This window comes from Pan troglodytes, chromosome 2, assembly GCF_028858775.2.
Source record: "Pan troglodytes isolate AG18354 chromosome 2, NHGRI_mPanTro3-v2.0_pri, whole genome shotgun sequence".
NCBI classification, from domain to species: Eukaryota; Metazoa; Chordata; class Mammalia; order Primates; family Hominidae; genus Pan; species Pan troglodytes.
Window position 1 is genome coordinate 105,754,738 of NC_086015.1, and position 18,171 is coordinate 105,772,908.

The 18,171-nt window shown below is 36.1% G+C and overlaps 1 protein-coding gene across 1 annotated transcript in view; it reads left to right on the forward strand.

The window, feature by feature from the left end:
• Positions 1-565: 565 nt before the first annotated feature.
• The window catches only part of ZPLD1 (zona pellucida like domain containing 1), a 44,746-nt gene continuing 27,140 nt past the window's right edge, over positions 566-18,171 (forward strand). The window contains exons 1-2 of the mRNA XM_024355265.3: positions 566-605; positions 3,920-4,033. Coding sequence (XP_024211033.1) covers positions 566-605; positions 3,920-4,033 — 154 coding nt within the window. The remainder of the gene's footprint in view (positions 606-3,919; positions 4,034-18,171) is intronic.

Genomic DNA, 18,171 nt, shown 5'->3' on the forward strand with positions numbered 1-18,171 from the left:
TTTACTTATAATCCTCCTTCTCCTCCCCATTCCCATCAATTTAAACTTATGAAGATTCTAAGTAAGAAACACATACAAAACTCTTTTGCACACGTATCTTCAAGGCCATTATCATCTCAGACTGTGGTATTAATATTTTGTATTATTGGATGTATTCGACAAGGCATTCTTGTAAACCACTATTAAAATCCAAGCAGAGACATTGGTTGCTGCACTTAGATGTGGTGGAGAAGGTGAAAAATGCTTCTGCTCAGATTTTCTGTCAAGAGTTTGCTGGAGCCACAGTGGGACAGCAAGCACCTTAGATTATTCCAGAGTAAACCACAGAATCAGGTTCTACATTCTGAAAAGAAACTCCATTAAACCTTTATAACCAGATCAGAGCTAAAATACACATGTCTGGAATTGCACCTGTCTAAGATCTAGGGAGCCTGAGCAGCCAGGATGATATGTTTTTGAGGAATGTAAAGGGTGTTAACATAATCCCCCAATCCCATACAATTCAATTTCAGAAAAGTATTTAGGGACTGTGCTAAAATAGCATCTCCAAGCTTGCTATGGCAAGATGATGCTCAGTTTTTCCATGTGCAGGGGAAATGATGAAGGTAAGGTTGAGGATGGGAAATTTGCAAGATAATAGTTCATCAGTTTGTTTTAACTTACAGTTGAACTATAAAGAAGGCTTGAAAATGTCGTGAGCCCTACCAAGAGTATAGAGATTCAAAATAGGGATACTGCCTTTATAAGAGATATGGGTGTCCTTTTAAAATTCCTTGCCTAATGTGCCTTAATATTAAAACACAGATCAGCACAAATATCATTGTAACTCAAATAGAGATTCAACCAGTTAGGGATGTCACTAGCCCATGAGACACTTTGTATTGTAGCTTAGCTCTAGAGTACATGGCTAGTCCAAAGAAGTTCAGACCTAGACATTGTTTTCCTGCATTAGATGCCCTTGTGGAGGGTATGACCTGCACATCAATATGTGGTGGCCTTGAAACTAAGTTTTCAATGCCTTCCGTATGTCCAAACTATACTATTCTTTATGCACTTATACTTTGTAAAGTCTATGATCATCATCTTGATTTTTTTTTTTTTTTTTTCTGAGACAGAGTCTTGCTCTGTAGCCCAGGCTGGAGTGCAGTGGCGAGATCTCAGCTCACTGTAAGCTCCGCCTCCTGGGTTCACCCCATTCTCCTGCCTCAGCCTCCCGAGTAGCTGGGACTACAGGCTCCCGCCACCATGCCCGGCTAATTTTTTGTATTTTTACTAGAGACGGTGTTTCACCGTATTAGCCAGGATGATCTCGATCTCCTGACCTCATGATCCGCCCGCCTCAGCCTCCCAGAGTGCTGGGATTACGGGCGTGAGCCACCACGCCTGGCCATTATCTTGATTTTTAAATGACAAATCTACAGAATGGCTGAGAAGGGATTTATCTGAATCTATACCTGCTGACATAAAAATCAATATATTTTCTGTTAAAGAAAGCTGCCTTCTACTTCCACCTCTTATTCATTAAAAAATGGTTAGGGTATTAATCACTATGAAAGTGCTGTAGGTTTTGTTAAAGAGAGTAGGACAGTGTCATGCCTTTTTGGGACAACCTGAGATGTGATTTAAAGCTTTAAGGCTAAGAGTTTACTACTTGTTCTCAGTGAGCTGTTTCAATTAACATGAGTTTTTCATTTATTTTTGGCCAACACAAATGTGTCTAGTTTAGTCAATAATAATTTTTTTGCTGCTTTCACAATGAGAAATAAACAATTCTCTGTCTCTTTTTTAAAAATAATTTTATTTCTCATAATGCCCATTACAAAATATATCTATAAAGAAAATTGTATTAATTACATCAAAATTGTTTACTCATTATAAATGAACAGATCTATTAAAAGATACACAAAGTAAAAAGCTAAAGAAAACAGCTGATGGTAAATGGCAATAAAGAAAATCTTAAATTTAATAACAGATGAAATTTAGGTAGCTTGTTCAACAAACTTTACTATCAGAAAGACTTAGGGTTGAATTCTAGTTCCTCCACTTCATTTTCACGTCATTTAAACCTTCCGAGACTCATTCTTTTCTCTGTACATGCAGTAATAATTGTAACCTCACCCATCATTATAAAAAATATAAATGAGCAGCTATAGGAAAGTTATCTGGCACAAAGTGCCTTCTTTGTGCAAAGTGTACATTCAGTAAATGTTATTTTCTCCTGTGAAAAAAATATGTTAGCTAGAAAGCATTTCAGAACCACAAAATAACTCACCAACTTAAATTCCTGATTCTGTAATTTCTTAGGATACACCTCTATGTTGGGGACAACAGTGTGGGTCTAGAGTTTCCAATGTCTTCCAGGAGTTCTTGGGACCCATCATGAGAAGGAAGTGGTGGGGCATGGAATAAATGTGGGTGCAGTGGAGTGTATTGCTTATTCAGGCTTCTTTCTTTTCTAGTGTCTTCCAAAGACTCCAAAAGAGCAAGACTGTCTTATTCTATTTGAAGTATCTTGAGGAGCTAGATAATGATGGCGCAGGTATGGCCAAGAGCTCCTAGGGTCTGGGTCAGCCACTGGTGTGAGCCTTTTGCTTATGGACTGTCACAGGCAATCAGAACTAACTAGGCATATGGCTGTTCTCTCCAAAGTCTTTAGATCTGTGCCTGAGTACTGTGTGATAGTGCCAAAGGCAGGAAGTTCCTGCTGAATTAATATTTTTTTCAGTCTATTTTTGAGAGTGAGCATGACTTTCTTTCCCACATCCTCACCAAAGTGACTTTATTCACTGTAAACTTGTTATTCTGAAATGATGATTCAAAAGCAAGATGTGTTTCCTTCCTTTTCCTAAAGACTTGATTAATTATCTAATGGTAGATCTTTAAGGACAGCTAAAACACCATTTTCCCTCCAAAACCCAAGCTTTTAAAATCCACTAAATTATTTGAGTAAACCACTTGCAATTTTATTTTCTTTTTGCTTTTTATGTGTAGACCAAGACCACCAACCCAAAAGATTCTTTTCAGTGTACAAACTATGCTCTGAGAATAAGTTAGGTATTCCTGAAAGATGTTTTAACTCTATCAGGCCAATGAATGGGCATCCAGGAAAAAGAATTATTAAACGCAAAACTGACCGGTGTTTAAGTAAAAGTCCATTTCTATTTAACTGTTCAACCCACACTGATACATTTAAAAAAATCTTCCTTTACTTTATCCTAAGAATTCAACGTTTTCTTATGTCTGTATCAGTCCTTACTACCCACCAAGGAGCAGTTGTGGGAGGAACTGCAATGTTGTTCACACACAGAGTATTTTCCTGTTCTTCCTTTTGCTTTATCACTATGTTTCCTAAGAAAATGACACACAAACCATTGATTTTGAAAAGTTGCAGTAGTCTGGAATTCTTCTGTTGGGGGAGACTTTTTTCTGTTTTCTGTTAAGGGAAAGTTGTTATTTGGTCATTAAGATTATTGAGATTCCTCTTAGAATCAAGTATTCAACATTTAAATTCCTCTGACTTTATACTTGTTGGTATTGTAAAAAGTAGACTCATCTCCAAATTAGTTAGTCTGCCTAGTTATGCTATTCCAATCTGCTAGATACTTGATTTGAGTTCTTCCTATGCATAATAAAGAATTTTCCTTTTGTAAACTTTATGATTTATACCTTAGCTCTTCTACTATGAAAATCTAGCTTTGTCACCCTTAGCCAACAGAAGGCAATGATGAAAATAATATTGAAATGTTGTAACCCAAATATCTGCCTTTACTACCGATAATCCTCAGTTATTTCGTGAGCTTTGGCTGCATGGATGTAAACTGCTTATCCAACAGTGAGCTGAGATCAGCCTCAGTTTTTCCAGTAAGTAGGAGTGAAGGAGTAAGTGGGAGTGTCCACATGATAGATATCTCTTTTCCAGGTTTTGCAATGGAACAAATATGGTTGCTGCTGCTTCTAACAATTAGAGTGCTTCCGGGGTCTGCTCAGTTCAACGGCTACAACTGTGATGCCAACCTCCACAGTAGATTTCCTGGTAAGTGTAAGCCTAATCTATTCTCTAATTGTTTCTGGAAGAGTGATTATATTTGAAGAGCAAGTCATTTAAATATATATGGAGAACGGGGGGCTATCTCTTTACGTTAAGTGGATATTAACAAATGGCAAATGACAAGACATTTTTCTGGAGCTGTAATTTATATCCATATTAACATACAAAGTGTTCATCATAGTTAATATTATTATAATGGCTGCTCACAGATATGAAAAAATTGCCTACTGTGTAAAAAATTGGGAGAGACTAATTTCATTCAAAATTGTGTCTTTTTTTTCCCATAAATTAATTTAGACTTTAAAGAACTGCTCTTAAATGCTAATATATTTATTTAGGAATAATCTTAAGAAAATGATTGTGAAATATTGTACAATACAAAAAAAATGCTATTTCAATGAAATGATGATTACCACCAAAGTACACAGGTGAGCTTCAGAATGAATTTCACAGAAACCCATCAACGTTGTGACAAATACGAGATTTGGCAACATTGATGGGCATGTCCCACAGGTTTCTAAAACCTGCACCCAATGAGAAGTTACTCAAGGTTTTACCTAGGTATTCATCATTTTATATTAGCTAAAGTAATGGAACCACAGTTCAACATTTACAAAATAAATATTAGGTAATTGGAAACAATTTTCCAAGTCTGCCATGCAAATGGAATCTCTTTGGCCGTGGTTTACATTCTCAAAACCTGCCAGTCCTCCTGTGTTTGGAGCATGCTGTGAAACAGCAAACCTGCATAGAGCAATCAGTAGGTAGTTACATAGATAAAGTGCGATTTCTACAACAGAGCCCACATCAGAAATTGTCTGAATATCTTCATGAACTTAGACCTAGGATGTAAGTGCTTGGTTTGTTAGTAAAATATGAAGGTCGCGGTGGGAATGACCAAAGGAATTCAAGAAAAATTTGCTAAGGCAGAGTTGTTAATGGCTTTGAATATCAAAAATGAGCTTTTTTTACATTTATTATTATGGAAAACTTCAAACGTACAAAAGTAGAGGTTAGTAGAAAGAGCACTCATATTGATTATCTAGCGTTATCAATTATCAACATTTATAAATTTTGTTTGATCTTTGTCCTTACCACTCCCATCTCTGGCATATTTAAAATAAATGCATTATTCATGCTTTGGTGTTTATATGTGATGGAAAAGAACTTAAAAATCATTATCCTTTACGTATACGTCTAATAAGCCCAACAGTAATTTCTTAATATCATTAAATTCAGCCAAGTTGCTTCTAAAATCTTCACATAGAGTATTTGTTGATATATCTTTTATTTCATTTTGTTTTATAACAGTTCTCCTCTGTCCTTTGCTTTTACAAAATGCTGTTTATCTCTTTGAGCAGTTTGGTCATTTGTCTTGTAGAGTTCTGACACCGGATTTGGCCAACTGCAACTCTGAGGTGTCATTGAACAGGCTCCTCTTTCCTGTCTATCCTGTAAACCAACGAGAGCTAGAAGTTTAAGTAAATTCAAGTCAATTATTTTGGTGAGAACATGTGTTATGTAGTGTAATAAAAGTGTTTTCTCTTAATTTTGAATGCAATCAAGAGTCACTGAGTCTTTTTAAACATATCTTTTAAGAGGTTTGATGTGGTCACATTTTGTTTTAGGAAGAGACATTAGGACAAGTGTGTAAGATAGAATCAAGTTAGAATAGACTAGAGGCAGAGAGAAATATCCTGAAGGCAGTGGCAGTGGAAGCATTACAAGGGGACAGTTATTAAGAGATATTTTTGTGGTAGACTCAGCAGAAATGGAGAATTGATTTGGTTTGGGAGGTGAGAGAAAGAGAAGATTAAAGGATGTTTTTAACTGGAACAACTGGATGTTGATGCTGTTAACTGACAAAAAAAAACATAGGACACTTGCATGTTTTAGAAAGGAAGTTCAAGTTTGGAAATGATGGGCTTGAGGCATTTTTAGAATATATAGTGGCAGTTTCTTTCTATTCAGTAGTAGGAAATACAGAGCTGGGTCTGAGAAGAAAGATCAAAACTGAAGATTGCTGTATGAGAGTTTATTCCCTGTGCAATGGATAAGCAATGAGTAGGGAGTAGGAAAATAAAAAGTATGAAAATAGACTACTATTTAGATAACTTTTGTGGTTGGGAAAAAAAAAAAAAAAAAGAAAGAAAGGAGCAACCTGAGCCAGGAATTGGAAGAAAAGAAAGGAGCAACCTGAGGCAGGAGTTGAAATCAATTCCTGGGGACTATAGAGGCCTGAGCATACATGAGTAAAGGGAGAGTATTAAAAAAATGGAAATTCAAATAAAGAATAATTGATGAAATGAGAAAAGAAAATACCGAAGCAATCAATAGTACAGATGAAGGAGTTAACCTTGGAAAAGTGTAGTTGTTTGTTTGATTTAAGTGAGAAGGAGAGATAAAGCCACAGTTGGAGAAGGTGAGAGATGCTAATTGTGTTCAGTCCCTCAGTGTAGTGGGAGGCAGTGGCTCTCATCAGAGTCACTGGCGGCCTGGGAAGGGTGATCAAGCCATGACCCTGTTATGGATGGATAAGAAGGCCAAGTAATAAAATGATTGCTCAACAGAGAAGATCTGACTGGTGTGGTAGTTATATACTTGTAAAGGTGAATAAGACATGTTAAAGAGCCATGAAATAACTATGACAGGAAAACGAAGTATTTATCATATGGTGAATTTTAAAAAAATCATGTTAAAAAGTCTGTTTACAATGGCATCTACTGACCACCTGTATCAAAATCATATGGGCTAGTTGTTAAAAGTGGGGACTCAACTTGTTTCACCTCAAATAAGTGATGTTAGAATCTCTGAATGTGGTCTTGGGAATCTGTATCTTAAACCCTGCAGATGAATCTAATGTACATTTATGGTTAAGAACAACTGATAGTGTATTCTATCATTTTCTTGAGCCAATTATTCCAATTAAAAGCACAATTATTTGTTGTGGAAATATAACTAAAAACAAAATCTTCTCCCAACCTAGAAATCCCCTCTGCCTAGGTAGTAGAGAAATAAAAACACTTTTATCATTAAATAAGCATTAAACCAGAATGTGATGCACATCACAGGTAATCAGTAAGAGGTTACAAAAACAGAAAGAAACCTCGCCCTTATATATAGCCAAGCAGAGACAACTCATTACATATGTTTTCAATATAGACAATAACTAGTCCTCAAGTAAGAGGACTTGACAGGACCATTTGTCACACATATGAATCCTCACTTTACCTGGTAAGTAGGGTGACCATCTGTGTTAGCTGATTTGTTTTATCCAGAGGAAAAAGTAACTTCTCATATCTTTATGACAGGAGGTAATATTGCAATTTGGAGCAAGGCTCACATCAAAATTAGGCTCCTACCCTAAGCGCAGAAACAGGGACATAAGGCTACCATCTCCCTTGATGTTTACATTTCAAAGAGATGGCTCTCAGATCCTTGAGAAAGACATTCCTGGGTCATAAAGCTTACAAGAATCCTATTTAGTTTTCAAAAGGATTAATACACACTTCAAAGAGAGGAGAAAGTACTTCTAATTACAAGTTTTCTAAAGTAAATGCTGTCAGAAAAAGGGAGGGAGAAGTCTCTTCCTCTATTTTCAATTATACTTGTGTTTTGTTTGTAATTTTTCTTACACACATTAGCACTTTAGGTACTATCTGGCTTAGGCAACAAACACCCAAACTTTCCAGACATATATTCATAAACACATACACCCATAAACACACACACACACACACACACACACACACACAGTTACAATTTTAAAATTTGTATTTAAAAAACACTAAATTTGTATTTTAATAACACAAATGTTAATAAAATCCAAGTAATGCTGAAGTCCCAGGAGAGACTTTATATTTAGATGGGTATTATTTAACCCATTTTTTTGGAGGTTGTTTGCATAAAGAAGATCAGAGTGAGCAAATAAAGCCTAAAGATTAATTGCTTACTGCCCTCTTGACTCTCAGTATCTCTTCCACATCACGATCACCCTTGATGTCATCAGGAGCTCCACAAGCTGCTCAGAGGCTAAGCAATGGGATGGAATGAGAATGAGTCTGGCAAAGGAAAGGGGCTATCTAAATGCAAAGCAATGTTAATAATGATGAGAGTAATCATCTCACCCTATGTGACCTTTGCTGTTTCGTGACATTAGAACTATTTTCTTTAATTTCCATGGCATTTATCCTGGGGCCAAGAGACGCACCATGGTCTAATTCATTTAAATTTAAAGTAATGCCATTTAATTTTAGAGGTGGGTAACTCTTGGTTATCCAAGCTAATAGCAAAAAGCAGACTCATGAACCACTAAAATTACAGTTGTGATGATTCTAGAATAAAACTCAAAGTATAGTTGAATTTAGAGTACCAAGGAATTATTTGGTTAAAGTAAAACATACAGATGAATGTACTTGGCCTTTGTGACTAGTGTATATTTTCCGAAGCCAGGCCCGCTTCTTTGGAAGTATATGAGGATTAGGCTAAACTTTCTGGCCTCTAAAGAAATCTTTAATGATAAAGGCACATCCAAGGAGAAAAATGGCCTTATAGCACAATAAATTTTCTGGCTTGACACTGTCTTATGGTGAACTAAGTAGTCATGGGAAACTGAATATGAGTCAGTGTTTCATAACATGTGATTTCGTATTATGCTGTAAATAATACTAATAAGGAAACAAGCAATAAGTTCCATGTTTTGAGTACCAGGCACCTCACAGAATTCTTTCATTTCTTACAATAAACTTACAAAATCTTTTTAAATACCCCCTTTACAGTAGGAAAACTGAGGATATAAATTTGTTAAATATTGCAAATCTGCAAATTAATAGAGATTCTTTCCATCAAACAATGATGTCTAAAAATGAAATTTGAATAGTAAGTTTTAAAAATGATGTATGTATGGAGATTCTCAATGGAAATTGCCACGTCTAAGGATCTGAAAAGTCATGTGTTAGGGGAATTTGTTTAGTCTTTTCAAGACCTGCTTGACTAAGGAAATCTTTTATTCGGTAATATTTTTAATATTTTAATATTCAGTGAACACAAGTGTTCCACAGGAGGTAAAATTGAGAATCAATTATTTAATCAATAGAATTCATGAGTGAGTTCAGTAAAATGAACTGTCTAATTTTGTGTTAGGCTTTGCTTAACCATGGCATTTTTCTGTGCCCAAAGACAAAGTAAGAGAGGTTAGTAGAATAGTTATCCCAGGGAATATGTTCTGGTTCTCTGTGTAGAAAGGAAAGGCCAATTCTCCTTTATTCCTACTTTTTAGTGGTAGTGCTTTGGTCTCCAAGTTGTCAAGAGGATGCCTGCTTTCCACTTTGCACCTGTGAAAGCAATTACTACAACAGATGAGGCAGAAGAACAGATCCAGGCAGCTATTGCTGATCACATTCTGATTAATTTACAGTGATAAAGTGCAGTGGAGAAGATAGCAATTAGCAAATTCAATGAGTAATTCAGGGTCCATATTCTCCCATATTTTAATAACAGTATTCTTTATTGCATGAATTTTCACTTTTTTTTTTTTTTTATAAATAAAACCCATTTGCTTTTTTTTCCGCCTGAAAAAGATGACCAAACTTTTCTGGTTCCAAAGAATGTGGAGCAGCAAGTGTGATTATAAGTCTGCAAAGTTTGCCTCAGACTGCTTATGAATTTCCTAGAGCACTGGAAACAACAGCTTGCATTTACTAACGAGAAACAGATGTTGTGATGAAAGACTGAGGTGGCACAAAACCTGTTCAATATACAGAGGAAACTTGAATTCCTAATCCACTTTAAGTTCTTCATCAGCTGTTGGTATTTCTTGTAGATGAAATATCAATACCCCTTTAGGACTTCTAGCTCTTTTAGCACCAAAACCTCAATCTTATATAAAAACTTGGTAAGAGCAAATTTTAACTTTCGAAAATGAATTAAAACAACATATGTAGCATCTGTTCTCTAGGCAATTTGTAAGCCCATGTAGTGCCAAATATCACCACTCTTGTTTTAGAGATAAAAGCAGAACTGATATATAAATTATTATTATGGTTTACAAAGATGGTATAAATTAGTATTGGAATATTTATCAGAGTCCAGGATGTAAATTATTTTCAGGTGAGATTTTCTACCATGCCACAAAGCACTCTGCAGCATACAGAAAAGTTTTCTCCCACTATATTGAACAGATTGCTGTTTATACTATCAGTTTTAAACCAATACTACTTTTAAGTATATGCAAACCAGTACATCAATACTAATGTGATGATATTCACAGGAATCTCTGCATCTGAACCGTACAGAGCCTCCTGCCTGCTCACTGTGGACTAGCCACTCTACCCCCATCCTCTCCAGTTGCTTCTGATTCCCCAAGACTGCATGTCACACATGCTCAGGAAAGGTCCACTTAGGTTCTTTGCTCTGGACTCCTTGACCACAGTGCTACAGGCACCACCACCGCCAGAAATGCTTTTTTATGAAAACACTGCCCCGCTTGGTGTAGCTGCCTTTTGATGTGGACTGCTCTGCTTCCTCCTGGTATTAAACTGCTATGGTTTACAGAATGAGACAGAGATGGGGGTAAGAGAAGAGGCTGATCCTGTTCCCAATTTTGTTTCACACATTGCCACTGGAGCACTAAAGGAGGCTTACTTAGACTTAGCCTTACAGAGCATTTTATGAGCCTTCTTTCATTGAGATTCAAAACCAGTCAGTTCTTCAGACGAGAGAGGAAGTCAGATGCAGTTCTAACCCCTTCATGATTCTTGTCTCTCTCCCTCCTGTCCCTTTTACAACCAAACTTTTCTCTCTTGTAAGCATATAAATCAGACAAATAGATATTTGGTAAGAAGCTTAAACTCACCAGGTGAAATCCACCTATGAGCTATCTTCTGTCCAGTCAAAATACAAAGCTGTGACTTAGCACCTGAATTGACTGAGAAGTTGTAACATCAGCATCACCTGGAGGCTTGTAAGAAATGCAGAAACTCAGGCCCCAGCTCAGATCCACTGAATCAGAATCTGTATTTTTATAAGATTCTTTGGTGATTCATCTGCACAGTAAAGTATAAGAAGTGATGGTTAGAACATGGTACCCATGACGGTCTGCTAGCTTTATGTTGTTACAAAACCACACAGTATTTACACTAGCCCCAGCTGGCCATCATGCACTTGCTTGCTGTTAAGAGTAATAGGTATCAACAAACCTATCACTGTTAAAAATTCATTTTTAATGGGGTAAGATAACTAGTCACCAAGGCTAATACACTTAAAGAGATAAAGTACAAATAAACAAATTGCAATAATCTATTAATTTTATATTATTTAATGAGTTGCATTTTCTCAATTTGAAGTTAGACATTAAGGATTTTGATGTTCATTGAAAACTCTGAAAACAGAGGCACCATCTCAGGCAGTTGGCAGAATATAGATAGATGAACATTCAAGATGAACCCATATCAACTGTATACATATTTTGTTTGTAAATGTTGGAACTTGATATTAAAGACTTACACACCATTGAAATAAATGTATTTTAATAAATATTTGCTGAGTATTTGTTATACACTCTAGGAAAACCCAGAGCACTCTATTAGTTTATAATTTAACAGGAAAGTAAATATCCACTCTCCGATATAATGTAAGTGAGACAGTAGACCCACAGTTAAAGTGAGATAGGATAGAACATGAGGGGATGATTACACTCCATTGGGAAAATTACAGAAAGGCTCATCAAAGGTCAGCTTTGAAATTATTTTTCTGTTTTAAGTTTATTTCTCTTCTTATCTGAATACTGTCATTGGTAATTTCAGCTATTACTATTATTATTGATATACTGAGTATTTGGTGATTCTCAAATTTGTATTTCTTATTTTCTGTCCCCAAATATTAGACTCATATTTCCAACTATCTGCTGTACATTTCTGCTTGAATGTCTCATATGTAACTCAGCCTCTCAAAGACTGAGCTTATCATCTTTCTCCCTGAATTTTTTTATCTTAGGGCATAATCCACCCACTCATTCAAAGCTACAAACCTACACATCAGTGACATCCCTTTTTCTTCATGCAGTCTTCTAATCACTTCCTTATAGAATCTAACCAGTTGGAACTATTTTATTTCTTCCTAACAATTCCTTTCAAACACCTCTTTGCTACCAAGACAAGGTTGTTTATAATGTTGTTTACAAATCTCTAGTATATCATTATCAGGCTGTATTGTAATTGCTTACTTTTCTTCTGTCTTCTTTATTCAGTAAGCTCCTTGAAGAAACAGGGTCTTTTGTTAATGTTGTTATCTCAAAGTCTAGCACAGAGACTGGCACATGATATATACATAATAAATGCTTTCCTGAAACACGTTGTTGATATGAAGTGGCATGTAGTTTAGATCTTGAAAATAAATAAAACCAATTTCCTCTAGACTAGTAGAAAATTTATGGTACTGATTTTTCATGTTTGATTCTTGTGCATCTCATCTTTTTTTTTCCTTTGAGACAGAGTCTCGCTCTGTCGCCAGGCTGGAGTGCAGTGGCACACTCTCGGCTCACTGCAACCTCTGCCTCCTGGGTTCAAGCCATTCTCGTGCCTCAGCCTCCCAAGTAGCTGGGATTACAGACATGCGTGACCACACCCAGCTAATTTTTGTATTTTTAGTAGAAATGAGGTTTCACCATGTTGGCCAGGATGGTCTCGATCTCTTGACCTCGTGATCCACCCACTTCGGCCTTCCTAAGTGCTGGGATTACAAGCGTGAGCCACCACACCTGGCCTCCCCATCCTTTTTCTTTTACACTATACACTGACCTCCAGAATTTCATTTCATACAGATGTTTACTTTTTCAGATCAATGATGAAGAAATATCTTGAGTCATTGCACTACAGTGCTGAGTACCAGCCTACAGCCAAATTTTGGAGTGTTGCCATCTTTGTATTGCAGAATACATATGTGCAAATTCTTTGAATAATTTATTAATCTGTACTAATTATTCTATAAAATAACTGGAAAATATTAAGCATTCTGATGCTAGCGAAGGGAAATGAAGGCTCCAACAGTACTGAGATGATCTGAAAATGATGCAGTCTATCAAAAGCCTCACCATAAGCCTCAATTGAATGCTGTTAGAGTTAAGTAAGTTCAGTATAAAATTGTTAAAACAAGAACAAAGTTAGATGTATTATTAGATATGTAAATAATACAATGCAAATATATTTTCAGTAATTGTGTGTAAAGGAAAAGGTGTAATTAAATGTTCTAGGAATAGAACTTTATTGGGGGTAAAGAAGTTGAATGAATCCTTATTTATATATATAGAACTGGATCCATACCTTCTTTACTTCCATTTATATAGTAACCACATTCTATGAACCTCAAATCAGGACACATTTTATACACGGAGAGACAGATGGCTGACAATGTGATAGGATATTTAAAATTTGCAAAATTTTAGAAAATCTGAGATACATAAAACCATTGCCCAATAGATGGATGACAGGGTACAGAACATTATTTTTACCCTATTCAGTTGAATATTCAATTATTGTTAATTTCTATGAAAATCTTAGCTTGATTAATATCAGGAGAAAAACATTGCTGTTTTGACAATGTAACTGCACATAAACTCTGTCTGCAGGCCTGCCATTTGACATACTTAGTATCTTTAAACATAAAACATTAAAAATCAAACCCCTAAAGATATCTACTCATTAGGTTGTTTAGTAGTCTTGAACATCATAGTTCAGGCCAGGGATTGGACAGTAAAAGGCTTAAAAAATGTAGCTGTTGAGAGCAACTGTTATTCAGTGACTGAAAAAACTCTCTCTCCTTTTGGCAGAAATTGCCCTTTGGCAACTTGAGGTATCCTTCTTTTTTCCTTCTCAAAGCCTCACAAATGGTAAAGTTGTGCTGAATGGATGTCTTTGGTACCTACAACCAGGAAAAGAATGTGTTTCTCCGAACACTAGTGAAAAGTCCTTAGAAAACTGGGTTAGGAAAGATTTGGACAGATCTCTTTTCTTACACTGCAGAAAGCCTTTAGTTTGTCATCATATCTTAAAGTGGGATAAGCCTGTAGCAAATTCAGTTTCATTGCAGGAGTTACAAATTGGTTATAGGGAAACAGAAAAGAGCACTACATCTGGTCACAGTAATCATTTGCCATTTGTTGAGATATTCTAAGCATTAATTAATCCCCTTAAACAGAGCTGAGGAAACTGGTCTTTAGTTGGTTTATGTTAAGAAGAATGATACCTCTCTTTTGTGACATATTCATTAATAGGTATTCACTTTGGTATATTTATGGTATATCAAGGAGTGCAATGATACTTGTTCTATTTCACCAAGCATAAAGTGAAGTTGTAGTGAACTCTCTAACAGCTGAGGATTTGATTTGACATCCAGGTAGATGGTATCTTAGGCCATTTTATGTATAAAGGTTCCCTGCAATCTCACCTGTGCCTAACACATGTCCTCATTGCCTGCTATTTCCTCTTTTGCATTTTAATTACAAATGGATGGGAACTACCTGGCTCCCAGCCAGCCTGAGCATATTTCATTATTCACATTTGTCCCCTCTGTGTTATAAAATTTCCACTCCTCTATCTAGCTAACTCCTACTGATACTTCAAGACTGAGCTAATGCCATCTTCTCCAGGAAGCCATTCCTAACCAGCTGGTCTGGGCAAAGCCGGCCTTCTACGCTACTCCATAGCTCTCCACACAATCTTTCTGTCAATGTGGGTCACGCTAATGTGTCTGTCTCCTCTAATGGACTGTAATACACAGGAGTTCCCTTTATCTGCAGTTTCATTTTCATAGTTTCAGTTAACTGCAATCAACTGTGTTCAGAAAATACTAAGTGGAAAATTCCATAAATAAACAATTCACACATTTTAAAGTGTATGCCGTTATGAGTAGTGTAAAGAAATCTCACGCGATTCAGCTCCATCCTGCCCAGGATGTGAGTCATCCCTTTGTCCAGCTTATCCATGGTCCATGATCTACTAGTCACTTGGAGCCATCTTGGTTATCAGATTGACTGTCTCAGCATTGCATTGCTGTGTTCAAGTAATCCTGATTTTACTTAATAATACTTTACTCATAATAATTATTAGCATTATTGTTAATTTCTTACTGTGCCTAATTTAAAAAATCAACTTTATCATAGGCATGTATATATAGGAAAGAACATACTATATATGTTTCATTATAATCTGTGGTTTCAGGCACCCACTGGGAGTCCTGGAATGTATCCCTAGAAGACAAGAGAGGACTCCTGTGCTTGGGAATATGACCGCTATGTTTTGAATCCTCAGTGCACTCTGTTGCTCCAGTACCTTATATGATTAATTAGCTAGTTACTTACTGGAGTACATTGGTTAATATAAAACCTTTCCTGCCTATGGGACTTATAGTTTATTAAGAAAAATATACAAATACATATATGATTCTAAGGCAATACAACAGCATAAAACACAGTGGCATACCTTAGACTTGGGATCAGGTCAAGTATTTGAAACCTGAAGAATGAGTAGGAGTTACTTAGGCAAAGCTTTGGGGTAGGCGGAGCATTCCAAACAGAAGAAAGAGCACTGATACATGTACTTTGTGTGTGTTCCTGTATTATGTTTTTAAAAATGCCGTACTGAGGAATAATTTACATATAATAAGATGTGCCAATCTTCAGGGTACTGCTTGAAATGTTAACACATGTTCATACTTATATACCCTCCACCCAAATCAAGATAGAGAACATTTTTATCTTTCCCCCAATTGTTCTCGTGCTCCTATTGTAGGCAATTCCACCCCAGGAGGTAACTACTTTTCTGGTTTCTATCACTCAAGGTGATGCATTTAAAGACATGAAAAATGTTCAGATTCAAATTTAGGAAGCAAGATTCATAGAAGAGAGAGAGAGGGAGGAGCATGCAGAGGTAGGCAGGTAACAGATTATGGAGAGAATTGAGCACCTAGTTCAAGATTTGGTCTTTTGGCCTATGTCAAAAAGTAGCTGTTGAAAATCTGAGCATGAGGATGACACGACTGGATTAATATATTAACAGCTGTACTAATTGAAGGACATTAAGACTGGAAATAAAGGAACCAGTTAGGTTCCTGGACTAGTACAATAGTCCAGGGGAGAGATAATGATGGCATGAGCAAAGGAATAGCATGCAGATAGAGAAAAATCAGTAGATTTAAGATATAGTTCATAGATACTCATAAACATTTATTAAAATAAACTGTATTATTTTAGAAAAAAGTATCATTTAGAAATTATCTTTGCATTTAAACAGTTAATGTTGCCGAAGGCTATGAAGATAGCCCCTTGATTTTAAGTAGTGTTTATTATTTTCTAGGTTGGCAAAGTATACTTCATAATTAATTCATTATTTTTCCACCAACAAAGGAAATATTGCGTCGAATTTCCTATAACACCTAGCCGTTTGCCTTTTGGCCATGAAAAAGATTTTTCATCTTTCTTTATAGGTAATTTTAATGAGTTTAAACTTATTACAAAACATAGACATTTCCATATTGCTTATTCACATTCCCCAAATATGACTCACTTTGCTAGGAAAAAAACCCAGTATGTATATAGAATAAACACTCTAAAGAGATAATGCTATTGAACATTTCTACTGTTAAATTAGGACTGAATTATTTAAGCAAATTAATTCTATGCTAAAAAACTTGAATGAAATTTACATACTACTTAGGTGAACATGCCATCATTCACCAAAAATATGTGTTATTTTGTTTGGTTTTCCTCTTTTGAAAAATCAAAGTCATTTCCCCATTGAAAAGCATAATCAGTTTTTGTTTGTTTCTACATGTTGAAAACTTGAGTCTTGTTTCAGGCTTTTTATCTAATTGGTATAATAAGGTAATAAAAAATGGTAAAGTCACTCTCTTAGTTTTCTAGGGCTGCTGTAACAAAGTATCACAAATGATGTGATTTGAGACAACAGAAACTTGTGTCCTGGGGTGATTTAAAACACAGAAATTCATTGCCTCTCAGTTCTGGATGCCAGAAGTTCAAAATCCAGGCAGGGCCATGCTCCCTCTGAAAGTCTGGGAAGAATCCTTTCTTGTCTCTTCCTAGCTTCCAGTGGTTTGCCAGCAACCTTGGGTGTGCCTGGGCTTGTAGATGCGTCACTCCAATCCTCTGCCTTCTCATGGTCTCTCCCTGTGTCTCTGTCTCTTCATTGGATGTTTCTTTTATAAGGACACCAGTCATATTGAATTACAGGTTCATTTTACCCCAGTATTACCTCATCTTACCTAATTTAATCTGCAACAACCTATTTCCAAATAAAGCCTAAGGTACTGAGGGTTAGGGCTTCAGCATATCTTTTTTTGGGGGGACATAATTCAACCTATAGCAATCACCAAAACTGATGAATGTAAAATAATCTACCACTAGGGAATTACCTACCAGCCACTCTCCCCATTTCCTTTATACATTTTCTACATTACGTGTAGAAAAATAACTAAATAGAGATATGAAGACCGTGTGTGTGTGTGTGTGTGTGTGTGTGTGGTCACTTCTATAGACATGGACTAGACCCTGTCACAGTAACCCATGGAGTCAGGGAGAACCATGCAAATTGTGTTTTACATTTCCATGTTTAGGTCATTTTTTTTTTTTAACTGGGGCATGCATAGTCATTGGCAAAATTTTCCTACAGTGAGCTGTGCATTTTTGTTCATAATATCAACACTATTTTTTATTCCCTTTCTCTCTAGTGTTATTTAATTTAGGCAAAATAAAATTGAAATCTGATGGATGGCTTTTATTTATACAACCCATAAGATGGGTTACCAAATGCCAAAGTACTTGACAATTTGGTTTAGGGTGGATTTCAACTGCTTTCTCCTTATACTTGGGAAAATGCATCATTTGTAGTGATTTTCACTACTCTTGACAGGTGATCTGAATAATCCAGTTGCTCTAGGTCTGAATTTCCTCAGTAACCTGATTGGTTTCCATTCAATTCTCTGGTCATTTGGCAATACTTGATCAACACTTAATGTACATCCACTGGACATCAAGCACAAGGAAACAGAGGTGAACTGTAATCTCTACACTCAAAGATCTCTCCTTAAATAACTAAATAAAAGGCTATTTTTCT